Below are 23,127 nucleotides of genomic sequence, written 5' to 3' on the forward strand. Positions count from 1 at the left end.
GACCCATCTCTACGTGATAATAATTTTGCCGTAGAGCATTTTACTGTAGAAGAAGTATATAGTGCAATATTTTCCCTTAGTAATAGTAAGTGTTTAGATGTGTACGGTCTCAACTCGCGGATTTTAAAATTGGCAGCACCTTTTATTGTAGAAATTGTGTCTTATTTATTTAATCAGTGTATTGTTAATGGTATGTTTCCAGTGTGTTTAAAGTTGGCCAAAGTTGTGCCCTTATTTAAGAAGGGAGATAAATCAGAATTATCCAACTATCGACCTATATCTATAATTCCTGTTGTTGGTAAGGTATTTGAGGTTTTATTAAATAAAAGAATTGTAGATTATTTAGAAGGAAATCACTGTTATTCTGTCAATCAATATGGTTTCAGGCCTAAACGTAGTACATCCAATGCTGTTGTTAGTTTTATGAGGAATTGTATGTATGGTTTGGATTCAAAAAACAAGGTGTCTGGTCATTTCTATGATATGTCGAAAGCGTTCGACACAATCTCTCATAACGTGTTATTAGATAAGTTATCCTTTTATGGCTTTGATTCATCCTCTTTGGCTTTAATTACTAGTTACCTTTCTGATAGATTACAGTCTGTGTATTTCAATGATTCTTTTTCTGTGTATTTGCCTGTTAAGACAGGAGTTCCGCAGGGATCAATTTTAGGCCCTACACTATTTGTCGTATATGTTAATGATCTGCCTTGTTCTGTTGTCAATTGTAATGTAAGTGCCTATATGTATGCTGATGACTTGGCTCTGCAAATAAGTTCTAGTGATGCTATCTTAGCGCAACAGTCTTATGCTGAGGCCAATTCCATAATAATGGATTGGACTGCTGCCAATTCTTTGTGCCTGAATGAGAATAAAACTCAGAACCTGGAATTTAGTTATAAATGTACTAATTATAATGTAGTAAAGTTTTTAGGATTAAGTGTTCAATCAAACGTCAAATGGAACTCCCACATTGATCTAGCTTGTATTAAAGTGGCAAGGGGTGTTTTTATGTTAAGAAGACTTAAATATTTTGTTAGTATAGAAGTTTTAAAGGCTGTGTACTTTGCTCATATTCATAGTCATCTTAAGTATTGTATTATTGTTTGGGGTCACTCTAGTAATTTAAAAAAACTCCTAATCTTGCAGAAAAGAGCAGTTAGAGTGATGCTTAATGTTAGATCTAGGACTCATTGTCAGCCTTTGTTTAGGGAGCATAAAATATTAACTGTTGTGTCTTTGTATATATTGGATTGTTTAATGTATATCAGAAATAACTTGGATGATTTCCCTACAAATGAATCTGTACATTACCACAACACCAGGCAGCACTCTTTTCTCAGAATAAACCAGTGTAATTTTAAGTCTACAATTGTAAGTTTTTGTGAGTTTGGAAAAAAAGCTTTTAACTTGTTGCCGAGTAATATCAAATGTCTGAATTCCAAGTCTTTTAAGAACACCATAGTATCAATGTTATGTAGTTTAGCTGTATACAATGTTGATGAATTTTTAGATCATCTAAGTTCCTTAAAATAGTTTTTAAACTTTTACCTTGACGTTGCTATACAATGTATTATTTGTTTTTGGCAATAAATGATTTGATTTGATTTGATTTGATTTGATTTGGCTGCCCGTCAAAGTTTGGATGAAAACTCCATAAGCTTTGGTGGATACAAGATATATAGGTTTGACCGCTCTCTGATATCCAGTTTCAAAAAGAGTGGTGGTGGAGTGATGGTGGCTGTAAAGTGATGGTTGCAGTGTGATTGCTCCACATATTACGGTGTATTTCAACCCCTTGATGAAGCTTGAAAATTCCCTTGGGTTCTTAAAAATGGATATGTGCTACCAATTTTCAAGAAAGGTGACCCATCTGATGCCAAGAATTATCGTCCAGTGGTGATACAACCTGCATTGGCTAAGGTATTTCAAGCAATTCTACGTCATAGACTCTCTTTCTCTTTGGACAATGTCATCGTGCCCTGTCAGCATGGCTTCAAGAAAGGGCGATCTGCCTCGACCAATTTGGTTCTGTACCAGGATGACATTATGCAAGCCTTTTCTCGTAACCATTAAGACGAGTCTGTCTATTTGGACCTATCCAAGGCTTTCGACCGTGTAAGTCATACTTATCTTGTGGCAAAGTTTGGTGGATTGGGGATCACTGAATCATACTCGTATGATTTGAGGACTATTTGTGTAATCGCTTTTTAACCGTGAAATTTTCTTGAGTGAAGTCTTATGAGTTTGAAGCTTCTTCTGGTGTACCTCAAGGATCGCTACTGGGACCAATTTTCTTTTCAATATTGATTAATGATATGGCTGACGTTGTCAAAGATTCTAGACTATTGTTGTTTGCTGACGATACCAAAGTATACAGAGAGGTGAAGTAATTGCAAGATTTTCAGTGCCTCCAGCAGGACATCAATGAAATTTCAATGTGGTTTATGCAAAATGGAATGCTTTTGAATGAATCCAAGTGCATGGTAGTTTCATTCAACAGGACCTCAACAAGTCAACAACCTCTCTTTTTAACTATTCAATAAATGGGAATGCACTTGTTAGATCCACCTCTGTCAACGACCTTGGAGTATCATTCACATCATCTCTCAACCCTGATGATCAAGTTAACAGGTCAACAAGGAAAGCGAACTCAGCCCTTGGTTTCATTCTGAGAGTATCCAGATACGGCTTCTCTGTGTGCATTAAGGACGTTATTCGTTCAGCCAGTGCGACCCTTGTTGGAAAACTGTTCTCTTGTATGGTCCCCATTTATACAGTTGGTCTTTCACAGGGCATCGAAAGAGTGCAGCTCTTTTTTTAGAATCGTAGGACTTCGTCTGGGATACCCATTCAGGGATGTACCCATTGAGGATCTCCGACAGCATCTTCGGCTAAACCACTTGAGTTCTCGAAGGCGTATTGCTGACCTGGTTTTCCTGAGGAAGATTCTCATTGCAGAACTTGACTCTCCTGAGCTGCTGAGCAGAATCAATTTTCGCTGCTCCAGACCATCCTGATCCCAGGACCTTTTTGAAAGGGGATATCATTCTACAGTATATGCCTAGCTACAGCTAGCTACCAAGACTAAATCGTTTGGGAAACAGTATTCTTCAAAATCTCGACTTTTTCTCCTCAAGTTTAATTACTTTTAAGAAAGAGCTGCTTGCTTGTTTTCCATAATCCTTAGTGTATCATAGAGTTGTCCTGTGATCCAGTTTTTTATTGCATTTCTTGTTTGCTTACATATTTATTAAAATGTTGATGCATGTGTGACGTAATTTTCCTGAACGGTGACACTTGGGAAATTACGCCACCGATCCGATAAACGAGGTCCCAGGAATCGCACCAGTCTGGTCGCAGGGATCTTCCTAGGATTCGATAGTGATTTGGATAGCCTAAATTTGATAGCCCTGGGTATCAGAGCTCGAGACGAACGTTGCGGGTTACTAAACACCACGCTTGAGATCACCACTCTAGTCTGGGGCTTGTGGGGAAATTAATAATTTTAACTTGACTCTGTGGGCAAATATATAAATGACAATCTACTAGCTAACTTAACGAGTCAACAAGTAAGCTAAGTAGTCACCCCACTTACCTACGGAGTTAAGTGGTCAACCTGCAACGAACAAGGTTAGTACAAGATAGGCCTAGCCTAGCCTAATTCCCACAGAGTCTGAATTTATTAAACGAAAACCAGTTGGCTTAAGTTGTCCAAGTGAGAAACAAACGAGAAAACTGAAACTAAAAATAAAACTGCTCCTTGAGCCAAAAACGAAAAATAAAATTTCTACTATCTCACGTGTTTAACTTGAACCAACTTCGACAGAACTTGTCCAGCTGAAACCTGTCTGCTGGAACAAGTTTTGGGACGTTAAGGGAACTATAAAAGGGTTTAAGAATTAAAAGAGAAAGTCCCAAGACGGATTATGAAACGTTAATCGAAAATATATTTCATCAACTGCAATACTTTACCAAATTAGTTGGTTAAAATGTATGACTAGATCGGAGAGTCAGGCCTAGCCTACGAACTTCGACAAAGTTCTGCCGAAACACAATGGACGGAGAAGTATTCGAAAGAAAACCTAAGTTGTTTAAGTTTATTACACAACTTACCAAACGAAGTAATAATACTCTAAAACGATTTTTTCGCGCACTCGATGCACCACGAAACTTAAGATGTCCACTTCTAAACTTTCAGAGCTTGTGAAACGTATTCCCCAAACGACGACGACCAACCTCCAAAACGTTAACTTCGAATTTCAGCCGGGACGAGAATGACAAAACCTTATTCTTATCTCTCCACCTTCGTCTCAGATTCGAGACGAAGGTTAAAACGCTCCCTGATTGGTCAGCACAAACAGTCAGCTGAGTCCCGTGCCGGCGAAGGCAGGCGCATGACAGCTTCAACATGCTTATAGCCGCGAACCGCTCAAAAGGTGGCTCCGCTGCTCTTCTTTTCTCCCGTCGCCCGTCCTCAGACGCAGTCGAACAACCAAACAACCAAACTGACACCAACGTCGTCTGCGGTCTTGAAATTTGAGGTTAGGTACGATGTCAGTTTAGCGTCGCGACTAGGGCACTACTACAGCTTACATTCAGCTGTTTAAGTTTCGTGGTTTAGCCGTTATTTTAACCCCTACACATTTGACCCGTTACACATGTTGATAGAATTTATAAATATTATCACTTTAAACCAATCAATTTATGGAATTCCAGATTTATTTACTTATTTTTTATTCAATTCTTGTTAAGTTAGTTATACATACATTTATTCTTGTTGATCATTGTTTTGCTTGTTAATAGTATTGTTGGTTATGTATGATCCTAGTTGTTAAGTTCCGTTTGTTATATGTTATGCAATGAGATGAAATGATGTTGACCGTTGATTAATTAATAAAAAAGCAAAACTATAAAATGGTATAACTTTTGACCCACCTATCCTTTTAAAGTTCAGTTTGTGGTAACGTGTTCTACTAGTAAATCCCTTTTATTTGATATGCATCATGGCCTATGCTTTTATTTAACATTTCCAACTTACTCCTTGTGGGCCGACCCCCCTTGGGAGGAAAAAGTCAAGAACTAGTCTAGAAAGTACTATTTTAGGTCCAGTATTGATGTGTGGAGATGCAGTCTTCTAACGCAATACTTGCAGGAAAAACAAATGTCGGGGACTTTTAAGATACACGGACCTATTGCATACAGGAATTGATAAAATGTATTACTTTAACGGTTTTTATCTTCAAAACTATTTAAGTTACTTTAGAGGTTTTCATCTCATTTTGTAGCAAATTTAATTACGAATAAAATATATCATAATATCAGATACGTACCGTTCAACGTTTGGGTGATATATAGCAAAAACTACATGTAGCGTAGAGGAATATATTGAACCGAGCCCTCGTGCCTGCACCCAGACTAACGAATTGGAAGCGTGATCCATGCGCAGGCCCGAGGAGCGGCTCACAAAACTTTACTTAACAAAATGAGAACCATGTATGGAGGTTCAAGAATAACACGCCATTTGAGAGAAACGAGCTGTAATAAACCATTTAAAAAACACAACAACAATAATTAACAACAATACATGAAACTCTCAATTAACCTTAAAAATAAATTTAGCTACCCATCTAGCCTACTAACTTACAATCATTTCTTTATTCATGAAATAGGCTAGCATCAGTAAAAGGAAATTAATAAGTTTTAAGCTTCAGAAATTATGAATATTAAAAATAGCAACAATAAATATATATATATATATATAACTCTTTTATTTAGAATAGGTAACTTGAATTATTTATTTATGGGCTCCAAAATATAAAGAATTTGAAAATATAAAATTTTAAGATGTCAACAAGTAGGCTAATGTATAGACTTTAAAAGGAAATAACAATAAATATAACTTTGTAGGCAATAACAACTAATACTGCAAATAGTCTCTTCCTTTTGTGAAATAAATCTATAAAAACATAACAACAGGTGGTAACTTGCGGTAACGACGAACGGTAGCTTCAGGTAGTGGGCGGACGGCACCAGAGGGGGAAGAAGCAGGGCGGAGAGGGGCCATGATCCAGGGGTAGCCAAGTTGGAAAATTCCTCTCCGCCAAGGCTGATGCGGTCTAAATAATTTTCCTCCTCACGGGCCCCATCAAGGTGCCGGTGGCACGAGAAACTACTCCATCGACGAATACATACTCACAGCAATATAAAAATCATGGAGAAACAAGTCATAGAAAATACCAAACTTGGATAAAAGTGGATAAAAGTGGACGGATGAAGTAGTCAGAAGCACCGTCACTCAACCTATGACACTTGACGGTGGGAGCAAGAAGAACAAGGCACAGCCTTGTTGAGGGCCGTGGGAAGTAACAAAACGACACACTAGACTAACCTACTATACAAAAAAAATTTGACCATTGATTATGAGTCGTGACATTCGCCAGTGGAATTAGTCACGGCTCAAGATCAAATTTTCAACTTTAGTTTATATCTTCAAGACCATTTAAGTCATCGAAGTGGTTTTTATCTCAATTTATAGCAAATTTAATTATGAACAAAATATGTTATTTACAAAATGGCGTAAATGTGTCCTTTTCGGTGATATTAGGCAATTTTCAATGAATAGTTCAATTCCTCTAAAGAAAACAAAGATGGCGTCGTATTTCAAGATGGCGGACCTAAAAATCGGGCACCCCCCATAAATTTTTTGTATTTAGGGTATAGAAGAAATGTGCAAAAGCTGCAGCTTTAATCCATCAGGTCACGATCCTTGCTGATATTGTCTCTAAGCCACTACACTAATAAGAGTATTTTACAAAACAGCATCCTGTTACCAGAATCATAGTTTTCTTTTTTACCGATTCATTTAGTTCCAGGCGTTGCTCCGAAAGTCACTGCTTTGAAACACATTCTTAGAGCAGAGCATTTTGAAGCAGTGTCTCAGAGGCACATATGTTTTAACAATATGTTTAACTTTTTAGCGGCTCATTGCGTGGAAGACGTTCGAAATGTGGCCGATCTACGAGTGGCTTTGGGCAAATATTTCAGGTCATGGGATATACATGAGCACACTGAAGAAAAACGCAATGTGAGTAGACTTTGTTCACAAGTTAAATATTTTTGTTATATAAACTTTGGCCTAAAACTTTATAAAAAGGTTGCATAAAAGATACATTACTTGATTACTGTGATTTATGTTGTCAATTGGAGGTAGAGTCAGTAATAGTGGTAGTTATTCAGCATATTGCATGGCAATATTAGTGGTTTAAAATTTTTTTAGTATTAAAATAAGTGTACCTTGTTATACATACAAGAAAGCAGCCTTTTGTTTGAGTAATTTAGGTAGAAAGTGTATCCTGTAAATAAATACTACAAGCATTTTCAATCGTGAAAAAATAGACTTTAATATCCGTAAACTTATCTGTTTATAAAGGCAAAGAAAGACAGTGTTCTTAATCCCCTAAAAAAAATTTAAATCGGGACTAATAGAACCGATTAAATACGTAATACTGTTTAAAAATAATTTAATAACAAAATATTTCTACCCTAAGCTGACTGAAATAGTGTTCTATCACTAAAGAGTATAACAATCACTTTATAATTTATAGAAGGTCACATAGCTTTTATATTGGAATATAAATAAATAACTGTTGTATATAACTTTTTCGCTACAGTACTGTGAAATGACCAGTTTTTTTAACATGTTAATCATCTACGAAAATTCATCATTACATTGTTTACTACGGAAAAAGAATGTTTACTATGCGAAAGAAAATTTTAACTATCTTTTTAGATTTTGCCAAAGTAAACAAACAAAGATTTGTTATTTGTTTGTCAAGTGTTTCAATTTTCAACAACCAAAACTGTACAACCAAAGTAAACTACGAGTATTAACTTTAAATTGAAGGTATAACCTAAAAAATGCTATAAGATTTGTAATGTTCCTATCTGTAATAAAGAAATATCGAATGTCTGTTTTAATTAAGAAAATAATTAATTAGTCTTTGTAGTGTAGCAGAAAGTAAAGTTCACAACACGAGTGAAAGTGAATGAATACATATTCTCGACCATTTAAAATACTCGATAAATCTCGCACTTCAAACATGGTCTTAAATGACTCCCTTTCTACTCTGGTTATAAAATATACTATTTTACATTGCACGACTTTTACAAACTCATCCTTGTGCTTTCTTTATAGGGTGTGATAGTTTTGTAGGTCTATACTATTCACAGACGTTTGTAGAACTTGATCTTTACAGGTTTCGATGATAAAATTCCCTAGGGAATACAGCCAGAAAACATATCTTTTCGACATTGCGCTTTTGATGCTGGATGTGAAAATTAAGGCAGGAGAGTTCATAATGCCAGTCTGTCATGGATTTTTAGATGGTTCAAACTACATAAAAGACAAGAATTTGTTTGTAAGTATAGTAGAAATTAAGGTATACAGTATATGATACTATCAACAAATTGATAAATCAATCTTTATTGTGACAAGTCATAAAACACTATTGCAACGTAAAAACTGGGCTTCTGCCTGTGCGTGATGAGTTCTCACTGGCTGATCATGCAGATTGTAGTCATATTAAAATTGTTTATACTTCTTAATCTGCTTTAGGAATTATTACATCTATTTAAGGAAATTTTACTTGTAGAAGGAACGGTACAAACATTGATACATCAAAATTATAGCCAGTTTTTAATATTTTTTTAGGTTTTAGACACTGGTAAACAAAAAAACTTATTTTGGTCAAGCTATCAGCAATACTTTGTCATCAAATATTTCCTCCTATTTTCTTCACACAGTCCTTACAGTAAAAATATAATCTTTATAGGTCAACCGTTGATAAAACCGCATCATTTTATAGTGTTTATCCTTTTAAACTTCACACTAATGAACTTAAGGTATTTCTTGTTGCTACACTAAACCTTGTGTTCATTTAAGAATTTTAACGAATAATACAGGGTATCCAAAAATAACTGAAACATTTCAAAGGCAAATACTGATACCACATAAGATACTATGTTTAATGTTTTGTATATGTATTAAAAGCTAAAATTCTCAAGTTTTATTAGAAACTTAGTAGAACTCGATATGAGCACCATTAGTGGCCCGGCATAAATCTAAGCGAAATTTGACCTCTTGCCAGGTTTTGGTCAGTACTTCAGGGGATGTTGCACCAACACGTGCGATTATTCTCTGTCGGAGGTGATTCAGATCCTGAATCTGCACCGAGTAGACACCATTCTTTACTGACCCCTAAAGGAAAAAGTCCAGAGGAGTCATATCTGGACTCCAAGGAGGCCATTTGATGGGCCCTTCCCTTCCAATCCTGCGATATTCGAAACGAAAATCTAGTGCTTTTTGCACACACAAACTTTAGTGTGGTAGTGCTCCATACTGTTGAAAATTAACAGGGCCTTTCTCCATCTTAATGTCATCCAACTGTGGGAAAACGTACTCCTCGAACATGTCACAATAAATGCCACCGTTTATATCCCCTGAAGTACTGACAAAAACCTTGGAAGAGGTCAAATTTCACTTAGATTTATGCCGGGCCAATAATGGTGCTCATATCAAGTTCTACTAAGTTTCTAGTAAAATTGCGAATTTTTGCTTTAAATACATATATAAATCATTGAACATAGTCTTTATTTGGTATCAGTATTTGACTTTAAAATGTGTCAGTTATTTTATGGACACCCTGTATATGAAATCAAAAGTGAAGGTTGGGTAACTATTCAAAAATTTTGAACCTGAATTTTATAACAAACAACTTGCTGTGTTTGATTTATAAAAATAAATGCAGTTACTATTCAATGACTTGATGTACCCACATGCATATTGTCAGCTTAATTTCATACTTGATGGAATAGGTATCTGTAGTATTAAAAATCTATAACTGAAGATTTATTTTAGTAGTTTGATATTTCGACATAAATGTATCGGCATATCGTTTTTGATAACTCTTTTGTTTGAAATGTTTCTCACAGGTTGTAGGTTGGGGAAAGAAGGAAAACCAGATGAGTAGTGAAACCCTTCTGTACAACGATGTTACTCCGGTCCCGTCTTATGAGTGCAATCAGCTAGCCCCTTCTCTTTGGCCAATCTTCGACAAGTTCTGTGCCAGCAAAAACAGTTCAGGTAATTTAATATTTAGACATTTTTAGGTAGAAAGCTCCCAAATAAACCACACAGGAACAAACTGAGGACTGAGGGATAACTGAGAACAAGTTCAGCAAGATTTCAGTAGTGGCAACTCAAATTCGATGATTCAAACACAGCCCGTAACTAGTCTTTCAATGATTATGGCTACAATATGGGAAGCGTTTTGACATGACCAGGCTACTAAAGAATGATTACCTTTCAGCATAAGGAAGTAGTTTTATAATTGTCATGTTTCAAAGTCTGGATATGTTTCAGCATTATCAATCGCTCAACAAGGCGATAGTGGTGGGGGAGTTACGGCTGTCTACGAAGGACTTCACTATCTCTTTGGCTTGGTCAGCATAAGATTTGGAAAGACAACGTACTTCTCCAATATCACATGGCCCTTCAACATGATATGGATGGAAGGCGAAGTAAAAAAGCATCACCCAAGCTTTACGTGGGTTGAACATGAATTTTTAGACAATCCTGATCAACCAAGGTAAGTAAAGGGTTTCATTTACTAAATTTGTGATTCATGATACATTCATTACTTTTAAATAAACAGATTCATTAAGTAAAGATGATCATTCTTCTGAGTAATTTACCCAAAATATTTAGATAAATGTTGTGCCACAACAGTAATTTTAAAAGATAAACATTATATTATATTAAAATGTCATTCAATGATTTTTGATTAGCGGTATAAATCAAAGTAGGTTTCAAAGAGCTTACATGATTTTAAATTATGAATTGTTTATACATTTACAGGGTGTCCAGCTTCCATTAGGAAAAACTTTGCCAGATTATTCAGGAGGTCAAAACATACCAAAGAATTCAATAACACTTCCGTACTATCTCGAACCGTTTGAACGGTGTCCGGACAGTTGCGGACACGGACAATTGGGGACACGTCTTAAAAGCGGACAATTGCGGACACTAGAGATTAATGCTACTGACAAGGGTTTGACAGGTCTCTACAAATATTTCACTGCCGGACAACTGTGGACACATGTTCTGGAAAGAGTCTGATTTCCACCTAAAGAACAGATACATACATGATATATGTACCTTAGGTTAGGTTATGTTAGGTTAGGTTAGTGTATGAAGTGTGATGCAAATCAGTCTTAAAATCATATATCATGTATGTATCTGTTCTTTAGGTGGAAATCAGACTCTTTCCAGAACATGTGTCCGCAGTTGTCCGGCAGTGAAATATTTGTAGAGACCTGTCAAACCCTTGCCAGGTAGCATTAATCTCTAGTGTCCGCAATTGTCCGCTTTTAAGACGTGTCCCCAATTGCCCGTGTCCGCAATTGTCCGGTATTCGTTTGAACCGTCTCCTGTATGTGTTTTTACAAAATATTAATAGCTCCTTATACCACTGAAGACTTAAAAATAAGTATTATTAAGTCACAGATGATAATGGAATGATGCTACAGTTGATCACAACATTGATTGGGATCCATCATTGACTTGTTGGTATTAATAGTCAAAGGTTCCATGTAGAACAACATTTTATGTAATCTTTTAGTTACCGTGATAACGGTTGGTCTGTATTTTCTAATGACTGGTTTAATGCATTTAGAGAAGTTAATTCCAGATGTTTTGCTGTGTTTTTCAGTTATGTAAAATGAAAAACCATTCTTAAATAAAACCATTTAATTTTCAAGGCCTAAAAGTTGTATGCTGCCAAGAGACTCTGACAACAGGAAGTTTTGTTCCTTGGCAGAACATTGTGACAGCTGTGACGCAAGATGCATTATTCCGGCGGGATCACAGGCTACTAGAGTCAGAGTCGTCTGCAACCCAGGCTACAGTCTGAGAGGAGCTATTGGTGACGTGTACAGTGGAGGAGACGTAGCTACATGTCTGTCAGGAGGCTCCTGGTACCCTCGCATACCGGAGTGTATAAGTATGTTGAATATCATCAACCTTAATATATACTGTTTATGTGATTTAATTTTTTTTTTTTATCTTGTACATAAACAAATTACAGTTCCAGTGGGTTTTTTTTTGTAGGAATACACAGGGGAAACAAACTGGAGTCATAGACGTCACATAGGTCGTGTAATTACATTGCCCTGCGCATCAACACATTAAATAGCTACCACTAGTTTTTCAGGATGTAGTTACGATCTCGTCACTCTATTCTCCAGATGGTTGAACCAGGGTTAAACCCAGTTGAACCATTGGCACAGTACAGAGGCGGTAGTTTCGTCATTACACCTACATCTCCTGCAGCAACGGTCATTGCTCTTCCCATCATTTAAAGTCATTGAGTACTATAAAATTGAGAATTTCCAAGTATAGGAACCTCAAGTATGTAACTCTACGGGATCACCATTCGTGGAAAATGTTGTTGACCATTAAACAGGTTGTTGTGATTTGCTACTCGCCTTGGGCTGCTTTCGTGGACTGAAAGTGTTGTTGTAATGCCGTAAGCAGATGAAATAATAGGTGCTCTACGATCTACAATGGTTCTAGTACGTGGAGCTAAAGGCTCTCGCCGTCTCCCCAGCGAGGCTCATGGGCTTCTTTGAAGCTGTCCCAAGGACGTTCCAGGATGAACTTAGGCATAAGCATACAAGGGTGATTTACAATAGTGTCCCCATAAAAATAAGATGGAGGGGGAAATTTAAATGACGTGTATAAGTAAGAAAGTGCGACGTTTTTTTTTAATTTTCCAAACGGTTTGGTCTTCAGACCAACATTCGTGAACATTTCAAGAATCTTGTTTATTTATAAATGATCTAGAATGTATATACCTGAGTCAGTAAGTAGTTTCATAAAATATTAAATAGCCTACTTTACATTGCAGATACATATACTTTTCCATAACATTCTAAAGAGTGTGTGATAAAATACCGTCTAGAACAGGTTTAAATTAGGTTCTCGATCTAGTCCAGTTGCTCCCGCATGATGCCAGTCTTGTGGAGGTCAGGTAGATTGATGAGGTACACTACTGTAAGTTGAGAGGACATATACAGTGGTGGATACTGGCCACATTTCAATATTCAGGCTCCTGGTACTATCGTAGCCCAGAGTGGATTAGTACGCTGTAATATACACAACAATCTGCAGCCTATTTAATCCACACTTTAAATAAATCGTGCAAAATAGGCTAGCAAAAGTCAATACTTATAGGTCAAGCTTCTTCCTAAACCCTCATATGATGTTACTGAAGGTGATTTCTACGAAACACTACTCCTCCGTTAATAATGGACGGACTTTTACAAACGATGTGTCAAAATTATTATTTTTTTGTGTAGACACCCCCTTTCACTAATTCCTGTAATAAAAGTCCTCGGTCTTTACTACAGGCCATCAAAATCCCAATGTATTTCTTATGAAGAAAACATTTTGTTTACGACGAATAATTTGTATTAATTACAGCTGTTCATAGTAAACACATGACACACCCAACAGCGTTTGTTTTCAGTTTCGATAACTGATTTTATCTATGTTTTATCTATGCTGAAATGGAGTGATTGATTACATTATCTTTGAGTTGACTATATTAAGTAATCGTAAATTATGACTTCTATCTGATTTGAAATAGCACCTGTAATACTTTGCAATTGCTCGAATTCGAGCAATAGGTACAAACTATTGTTTGTTCTGTTTAATCTGATTGTAAAATACATGTGCATGTTGTAATCATATATAATATTAAAGAAATCCTGTGATGGAAAATTTCGAATTAGTTATGACATTCAAATATTAAAAGATTCACAGAGTTAAGTATTGATCACTATAACAATCCTTTGTTTCAGAGGTGACTGGGAAGAAATACATTGCAGGCGATCCATGGAGCAACGTAAGTAATCTTTCTACGGCAATTTTATTCATGTCTACATGGAAACGTGGTTGATACTTTAATTTCATCCATGCAATTTTCAGGGAGTATGTAATAAAGTTATTGTAGATGCCTGGTAAAAGTGTTTTTCTTTAGTCTTTGACTTTTCAATAGAAACGGTTTTGTAAATTTATATTAATATTTAAGGGGTTTGGAATATTAAAAGAAACTATCTCAATTAACACAGAACATATTTCAGGTAACTTGGTTTGAAGCCAGGGATAACTGCATTGCTAAAGGAAGACAGCTGGCTGTGATCAAAAGTGAAGATGAACAAAAAATGTTTGAATACGCTGCTGACGAGAAATTCAAGGAAAATCGTAAGATAAGTTTAAAGCAATAAGAGCAATAATTTATTCTTGATTTTCTCCTTATTTTGAACCAAGGAAAAATAATTACTTTGGTGTAAAAATAAGATTTTCTCATTTTTTGTATAATTTGATGTGAAATTGAAAAAGCAATGGTTGAAAATACGTATTCTTTTTAATTAATTCACGTTCGGATAAGATTTTGCGTACTCACCAGAAAGTAATCATCAGAGCAATCTTTTGGTGGTTCAATTGAACAATGACAGTTTTGATACTGAAACCGGACAAAGTTTTAACGTCCGAATGTTTTGTAAATTTTTATTGGTAGTTCATAAAATGAACCATAAGATATAAATTTTAACATAACACATTTTATTTATTGTGTTTTGTTTCAGGTGAAGATTCCAGGTCTATTTGGATCGGTCTGGCGGACGAGGTTTGGGTGGACGAGGTTTGGTTAGACAAGTCACTAGTTCTAAGGTTTGTTTGGGTCGACGGTCAGCCGTTGAGGAGGCATTTAGATATTATACCTTGGCAGGAAGGAGAACCTAACAACTACGGCGGGCACGAGGATTGTGTACAAGCAAACCCGGAAAATGGTAAAGACCCAAACACCTCATATAAGTGGAGCGACGTTAAATGCGATATTTGGAACTTCTATATATGCAGTAAAGGTAAATAGTCCAAGTTTAAATATGTATTCAGATATGACATCGTTCCACACAATTTCCATATGATTTTTATAAGAGGGGTGCTATTAAATGTTACAACGGAGGAATATTGTTCCAGAATTTCCTAGGTATTATATTCTATCTTGATGTCTATCTGTGCTACATTTGTCGGTACTTCAGTATTAAACGGAGGCCACATTTTGTCAGCGCGCTGCGGCGGTTATGTTAGGTTGGGTTATCGTAAATATTATGTGTGTAGGACTTTCCTCGCTTCGTTATGAATCGAACGATACTTTCTATTATGATAACCCAACCTAACATAACCGCCGCAGCGCGCTGACAAAATGTGGCCTCCGTTTAATACTGAAGTACCCATTTGTCTTTGTTGAACAACGGTTTGTATTTGCTGAGGGTGCCAAGAACTAAAGAATTTCAACAGGCTATTGCTATTGTTAGATCATGGATCCAATGTGCATCTTCTAAAGGCGTAGCCAAGGAAAGTTGTAAATCCATGAAGAAACACTGATTCAGTTAATGTTTTAAAAAAGATTGAACCTCAAACACATAAATTAACAAGAAAGTGTGCAGTAAGAATTGGCTTGAGCTGAAACCATGTTGATTCTATTTTAACTACAATATTTGGTATGAACATTCAGCTAGTGTAACAGTTAAGCTCTAAAAGGCTATAGGCCTATAACGCATATGTAGCCGTTGGTCTTAACTAAATAAGTCTAAAAAATCTTCAAAAACAAACTATCACTCTTGATTTAACTGAAATTAATTGTTAATTGTAGTGGGTTAAAAATGTCATGTTGCAGTAAGTTGATATTGTGGGCTTTTATAATGGACATAAATTATTGTGCTTCTACTTCCAACACTTTTAAATAGGCAACATTTGTTTTTTGCTATTTTTTCAAAGTTTGAATTATGTCGAACTTTTTATATGGTACTTAAAATAATACTATGGTTTTATCCCCAGCCAAAAAAATACTAGCTTAGCTACTCTTTGGTTTAGTCCTTATATCGACACCGTTTCTCGATTATGTACACCTTGTAAATAATTTATTTTTCGATGCTAACTTTAACTTTAACTCAAAACTAAGTAGGCCTACGTAAACATTGTTAAGATTTTTGGATGTTGGTCTCATACACTAAAACAAAATAGATATATATTCTCGGTGTTTGAACTAAAATTAGCCAGTGGTATTTTGTAGTTGCGAAAATCAAATATATTGAAAGGCAAGTGGTCCAAGCCCCTCATAGTTTTATTTATATAAAGCTTTATAATAATTGAACCTACCCCTCTCGCAGCAAAGCACGAGACACCAACCACTTAGCAACAAGGGCGTTTGTTTACATCTTTAATATTTTCACTTACATTGTTTACCAAAAGGACAACATGGCATTATATTAACCATGAATCACTCACTAAAGTTCTACTTTACTTTGACAGACCAAGGTCTTATTTTGTGTTTTTGACAATTCATTATAACTATCAAAGACATGAATTTATAGTAGAATTTTGGTAATTCTTTCCTTTAATTTACCTTTTTAACAAAGGTAATGCGTTACGTTTATTGCATGTGCTCATGGAAGTTGTTGCCAATATAATAGTTGTTGTTTCAGGTAATTCAGCGAATGAATATGTTCCTGGTGATCCTTGGGTTAAGGTTAGTCAAAATATTACATCTTCTTATCCTGTACTGTATAAGACTATTTACAAAAATGTTACAACTTTAATAATGAGAACTGATTTTCAAAGATAAATGTAAAAAATATGCATATAATCTCAAGAGTTTAGGTGTAATAATTGGATCTTAAATGCACTTTTTATTATTTTGGTTGGTAAATTGACATTCATAGTTTGACGAAAATAAAGGGTGTTTCAACCTCCTTCAAACTTTCAAAACAAAAAAGGTTTTGCTAACTTTAAGATTTACAACAAGTACCACTAGAATGAGTTGCGTTCATATAATGTTGTGATCTGATTAAAAAAAAACAGGCAAATGTTTTTGGAACAATAGGGCATAGACGAATAGAATAAATATAGACTGTCAAAGGAAGGTTCCGCGGTGTTTTCGAGATCGTGCTCGATGTTCGATTCGCTGCCTTCGTCGGCTCCTCGCCAGTCGCCGTTAAGCTACCAGCAGACACTGCAGCGGTGTGCGCCGTAACTACACACTACAGCACTGCTGTCGGTCTATGTTTAATTCTTTTTATCTATGGTTAGGGCGAAGAGTGTGAATGTTGTTTAATATTGAGGTTTGTTTATGACAAGAAACGTTTGAAGAACATATAAAAACTCATTTATACCTACTATTTCAGGTAACTTGGCAAGAAGCGGATGAACTATGCCATAGAAAGGGTCACCAATTGGCTATTATAAGAAATGAAGAACATAATAAAGCGTTTGCTGCTACTGCGGCACAAAAGTTTAGACAAACAGGTGAAGTGATTATTGTTATTAACAAATACATTATTTCCTACCTAAATTATATTTATTTTAAACGATAATAGTTTTAACTGTGCAATAAGGAAACACGTAACAAATGGGCATTAGGATTAAACGAATATTTTATAACAATTAATTGCGAACAATCCCTTATTTACCAATAATTTATCTTAATTATTGAAAGACAAAAAAATGTCTTGAAATATTTCCCCAGTCCATTAAGATTTTTTAAAGAGAAGAATACTTCGCATCAGCATCGATCAATAAGTTTAATTATTAGGTCAGAAGAGGAGTGTTACATCCACAACTATTAAACACGAGGAATTATTATCACCAAGACAGAATGGCAGATGTTTGAATTACAAACGAATTGAGAAAATTTAAAGGTAAATAAGTAGTCAATGAAAAAGACTAGGTGAAAGTAGAGCCGATCGTGCCAGAGAGTTGATAAAATCAGGCAGTTGACCAAACTGACTGGATCAAGGTGACGAATCATATGATCAACAACACTCGCTCTCTATGTTAAATGCTCTAATTGGTGAAGGAAGCGAGCTGGTCTAGTGGTAGAGCTTTAGAGGCCAAGGTCCCAGGTTCAAATCCCGCCATTCCTCAATGTATTTTATCTATGTGATAATGCCGTTACCCCCTAGGACTAGCCTGAAGTAATATGTAAAACAGATCCGGACTCGAACCTAGCATCCTATGTGGTACATAAAAATATTGGTAGGCGTAAAAGTCCTTAGAAAAAATTTGATCTCAACGATTTTTTAATATTTTCTCATCAGGTAGTAAGGCAGGTGTGCTGTGGATCGGGCTGAAGAAGTTAGAACCGAGGATTAAGTGGGTCGACAATTCTCCCCTGGGCTCGTACACCAACTGGCTGCCTTCAGAGCCCACGAGGTATGGAACGCCTTGTGTCAAAGCTGAGGGGAGGAGATACTTTGAGCCGTTGTGGTCAAACTTTAAGCCATACCAGTGGAACGACGTTTTGTGCACTTCCAAGCGGTCGTACTTCTGCGAGGACAAATCAGGTGATTAGTATTTCGATTGGGACTATTTGGTGCTCTAATTACATGATGCAGAAAGTAACTGTGACATTAATTTAACGGTGGGTATTTGTATTTAAAAATTTTAATTAATGCATTTTTGAGGTAAAATAAATTGTGGCCCCATGTTTTTTTTTTGTAATTATGAATAATAATGTTTATTTGTATTTACGTTAGCACTAATTGCAACAGAAAATTCATAAACAAAGGATTTGTTTTAAATTTGCTGTTCTAGTTGTTTAGTTTATTGAAAAAGAGTGTTATGATTCGATGTGAGGGTTAAAGAAACAATCCAAGGAAGGGAACTGCATTTGATTAGCCACTGCAGGATGTCATTGATATGCTTTGTGGAACTATGGTATGAATAAAACTATGGTATAAATAGAACTATGGTTTAAAGGTGGAACTATGATTTGCTCTGCTCCTGGCACTGATAGTTTTTGTAGCATATTCTCGGATAAAAGTTTGTATCAAACATGATATACACCCAACAACCTATGTTGTAAGTGTTTGCAGTTGCACTTCCAAAGTTATATTTACATTAGTTATATTCATAAATAAGTCTAAATAACTTCTTGATCAGCATTGTACGTGTTATTAAATTTACGGAAAGTAAATAAAAGAAACGTCTTATTACACTTAAAACATATATTTACGCTTATACTGTTACTCACAAGACGGTAAATATACAAATAATATGGTAAGTGGTGATCGATTTTGATTGGACACTCCAATATTTAGCGAATAGGAGATTCGCCTATTGGGTCTGATGATGATTGGAGTGTCCAATCGAAATCGATCACCACTTACCATATTTTTTGTATATTTACCGTCTTGTGAGTAACAGTATAAGCGTAAATATATGTTTCAAGTGTTATAAGACGTTTCTTTTATTTAGTTTCCGTAAATAAGTCTCACAAGAACATATTGGATTCGCTAGTAAATGTTTCACTCCGTAATATTTAATTATTTTCCTATGATTGCTACTACTTATTTCCACCATTTGGGTGAAATTTGCTTCAATTATGTTTATTATTTGGGTGAAGCTTTTGATTGCCAATATATTTTAAAATTGAATAATACATTTTATAAGCTGCTTATGATTATTGTTTATGTTTGTTTAATCATAACGACTTGTTATTGTTCAGCTATTGAAATTTATATAATTTATGGTGTTCAATAGTGTTGTTTATTTAATAATACAAATGTACAAATTAAAAAATGACAAAAGGATTTCCCAACAAAAAACATAAATAGATCCATCTCTAGGACCACAAATACTAGTGCATCAACAATAAATCATTTAACCAATTTTTTTTCAGATTCTACAGAATCCAACATTGCTCCTGGGGACCCATGGCTTAAGGTATTCAGGACTATAAGTGTAAACTCATTTAATCGCTTTTTGAACTACATTTATTACCTAAAATCATTCTAAACACACTAAGACAGACCTGTACCCATATGAATGGAAGGCTACTTTTAAGATTGGTTTAGAGTAAGTAATTTGTGTCTGTAATAAACCAATAGCCCCTATAAAATATGTTGTTTTAAAAATATTATATTATATTTCATTAGCCCCAGCTATAATTCATGTTTCAATTTCTAACGTAGTATGGATAAATAATTTGAGATAAATAATTCTTTAATAGTATACAATGTTGACATATCTTATTTGAAATAAGATAGCGATGGAGTTCTTGCAGTCTTAAACACGACTTAATTGTGTCATGTAAAGAAGTTTTTGTATTATATTATTTTGTGTCTTTTGATGTCTACTAAAAATGGTTAGCTTAGCTTAACTAACAATTACTTTGGGTTATTATAAATCATAGAGATACTTAAAGTTACAAACAAGAGCCAATTTACCTAGCTAAAAGTTCTTTATTTTGTAGGTAACGTGGCACGAAGCGAGAAAAAATTGTGATTCTATTGGAAAGAGACTCGTCGTATTAAAAACTAAGGAAAAGATACAAAGATTTAAAGAAGCTGCTGTAAATATCTTTAGGAGCAAAGGTAATTGATTGCATAAAAATGTTATTTAGTTTGCATTACAACGATGGTCACGGCGTTCTTCAAAGCTATAAACTGCTAGATATTATGTTGATACAAACGTTCTACAATATTATTATACTGCATTTGCATAGTGTGAATATAAAAAATAACATAGCCTACTATTTCATTCAAATCCAATTAGCCTTGGAATAGTTTATCCCTATATATTTATCTCTTATAGTTTATTGTATAGATTTTTAAAAACCGTTATTAAGTATATGCTTTCTGAAGAAGGAGGTTGCATATTTTGGAATAGGCAGATTATGCCTACGTCATATTAGTAACGTAGGTCGAATATTTTTATTGAATACTAGAGGACCCATGCTTCTCCACAGCGTTGAAATAAATATCATATCCGAGAAATAATCAAATTTATGATTTTTGATTAAATAATACAGTATCTTGAACTTAACTGATTCAAACGATCAATAGCTCCAATTGAAGCCTATAATTTACTGATTATTTTGAGTCTAAAACATAAAAAAAAAACATAAACAATACTGTAGCTGTTGATTTTTAACTATAGAAAAACCTTATAGAAATCATTTTTATGTTGGTTGTTCACCTTGCGTTTTCTTGAAACTAGCCTAAACATATTTAAAAAACTAATAGCTTAAATAAAAGTCGGTATTTCACTGAAGGTTCTTAGACCAAAATATATATGATTATATAATTATAACTGGTGAAATACATCTTAAATTGGAGTAAACATTTGAAAATAAATAAAATTTACTGTCGTTAAAATAAAATTTTGGTCGAGCAAAACAGTAGATAAATATATGCCGATGCTTGATGTGAAATTTGTGCGTGCATACCATCAATTTGAGACCTCAATCATGAAAATCAGTCGGGTAGAAGAGCCAAACGAACTCGGAAAAGAAAAACCATAATTTAACTCTCATAGGAAATACATTGGAAGCAAATTTCGTTTACGTATAAGCCGAGTGTTACTTTAGATAAATATATGCCGATGCTTTATGTGAAATCTGTGCGTTCATACCTTCAATTTGAGACCTCAATCATGAAAATCTGTCGGGTATAAGAGTTAAACGAACTCGGAAAAGAAAAACTATTTTTTTTTTTTTTTTGTTTATAAGATACAGTGGTTTCATCTCTAGGAGAATCTCCAAGTTCGACCTGGATAGGACTAGCAGACTGGGAGTTGGAAAGACGCTTTACATGGGTGACTGGTCAACCTCTGAGGTTAAGCGATTTCTCTGCTTGGTGGCTCTTCGACGAAGCAGAGTGGCCCAACTTTGCAGATTTTGTTGGGAACTGTGTACTAGCAGGGCTTCCTCCTACGAATCCCAACGCGACAGCCTACACCTGGTTGGACACCCTATGTCAGTTTACGTCGTTCTACTTCTGCTCTGAAGGTGACAAGATTATCATTGTTAAGGTTGATTCACACATCAGTCCAGTCACAGTTCCGTCACAGTTCCGTCACATTTTAGTCACAGTCCAATCACAGTTAAATCACAGTTCAGTCTCAGTTCAGTCTCAGTTGCATCCTCAATTCAGAAGTCAACTGTCCGTCAGTTGGTTTCAGCCAGTCTTCCGTCACTTTATTTACAGTGATGTTACAGTCAAGAACTTTTTATTAAAACAAAATATTCTATCAATTTGTCATCATCCATCTTAATGATTGTTATAAATAGTTCCTAAGATATAAACACGATTACTTAAATAACAAAAACAAAATTTTTTTATGTCAAACACATACATTGCACAAGTGTCAGGCGTCCGAATGTGACTGAATTGTGAGGTGCCGACACTGATGTGTCTTGGATGAACAGATTGAACTTATCATAGCGTCTGAAAAACATATTACATTTTCATAACATATTTTAAGTCATTTCATAATCTAAAATTGGCCTAAATCCCTATATGAACATTTCCAAATCTTATTAATGTATTTCAAGGGACAACAACTTTATCATACCAAACTTAACATACAATACAATGTTAGTTTCTTGAAATACTTACCGGTAAATTGTATTTATTACATTAAAACTGACAGCAATCACGACAATAATGATTGTAACAATAATACTACTGAATGCAAAGTATAGTCCCAAACAGAAATAAATAAATAATTTTAAATTTAAACCTTACCATCAAAATGGTCAACTTATGAAATTGTACGCAACAGAAGTGTGAATATTCCAAAATAACTTTTTATTGTTCAGATTTACAAAATATATATGAATGTTACAGGAGGAAAGGTGGATGGTAATTATGTCCCAGGAAATCCTTGGACTAAAGTAAGTTGTTACATTCATTAATTAATAAGTAATTGATGTGTTTAAAGAAACCCATTTTAATGGATATTGAAAAATAGAACAATGTTACGCGCAATCATATCCATACAAATAGGTTATTTAATTCATTTTTGAAAGTAATTAACCAGTATAAGTTGCAAATTATGTTTTATCAAAATATTCCGTGAGTAATACGCATTAACTGTTTGTTATTTACACAAAATGTAAAAGAATGTTAACCTAAGCAATACGTACAAATGTCTTATTTTTGGTAAACATTTAGGTAATATGAAAATAAATTTAAACAGCATGGTAGGTTACTTTAAAA

At 34.9% G+C, this 23,127-nt stretch overlaps 1 protein-coding gene and 1 long non-coding RNA gene across 2 annotated transcripts in view; both read left to right on the forward strand.

Moving 5' to 3' along the window:
• LOC129005533 (uncharacterized) overlaps window positions 1-18,476 on the forward strand; it is a 46,251-nt gene extending 27,775 nt beyond the window's left edge. The window contains exons 7-17 of the mRNA XM_054434440.1: window positions 6,981-7,087; window positions 8,259-8,420; window positions 9,994-10,144; window positions 10,424-10,649; window positions 11,821-12,062; window positions 13,924-13,967; window positions 14,206-14,326; window positions 14,710-14,913; window positions 16,612-16,655; window positions 17,311-17,431; window positions 18,223-18,476. Of these exons, the coding sequence (XP_054290415.1) occupies window positions 6,981-7,087; window positions 8,259-8,420; window positions 9,994-10,144; window positions 10,424-10,649; window positions 11,821-12,062; window positions 13,924-13,967; window positions 14,206-14,326; window positions 14,710-14,913; window positions 16,612-16,655; window positions 17,311-17,431; window positions 18,223-18,476 (1,676 nt within the window). The remainder of the gene's footprint in view (window positions 1-6,980; window positions 7,088-8,258; window positions 8,421-9,993; window positions 10,145-10,423; window positions 10,650-11,820; window positions 12,063-13,923; window positions 13,968-14,205; window positions 14,327-14,709; window positions 14,914-16,611; window positions 16,656-17,310; window positions 17,432-18,222) is intronic.
• A 1,326-nt stretch (window positions 18,477-19,802) lies between these two features.
• On the forward strand, window positions 19,803-21,742 carry LOC129005547 (uncharacterized). The gene is made up of 3 exons (XR_008491833.1): window positions 19,803-19,849; window positions 20,379-20,499; window positions 21,657-21,742. It is a non-coding gene; the product is annotated as an uncharacterized LOC129005547 (long non-coding RNA).
• The last annotated feature ends 1,385 nt before the right edge of the window (window positions 21,743-23,127 follow it).

The sequence above is a fragment of the Macrosteles quadrilineatus genome, unplaced genomic scaffold (assembly GCF_028750875.1).
Source record: "Macrosteles quadrilineatus isolate MER2022 unplaced genomic scaffold, UCM_ALF_1.0 Scaffold_23__1_contigs__length_1887923, whole genome shotgun sequence".
In the NCBI taxonomy this organism is placed as follows: Eukaryota; Metazoa; Arthropoda; class Insecta; order Hemiptera; family Cicadellidae; genus Macrosteles; species Macrosteles quadrilineatus.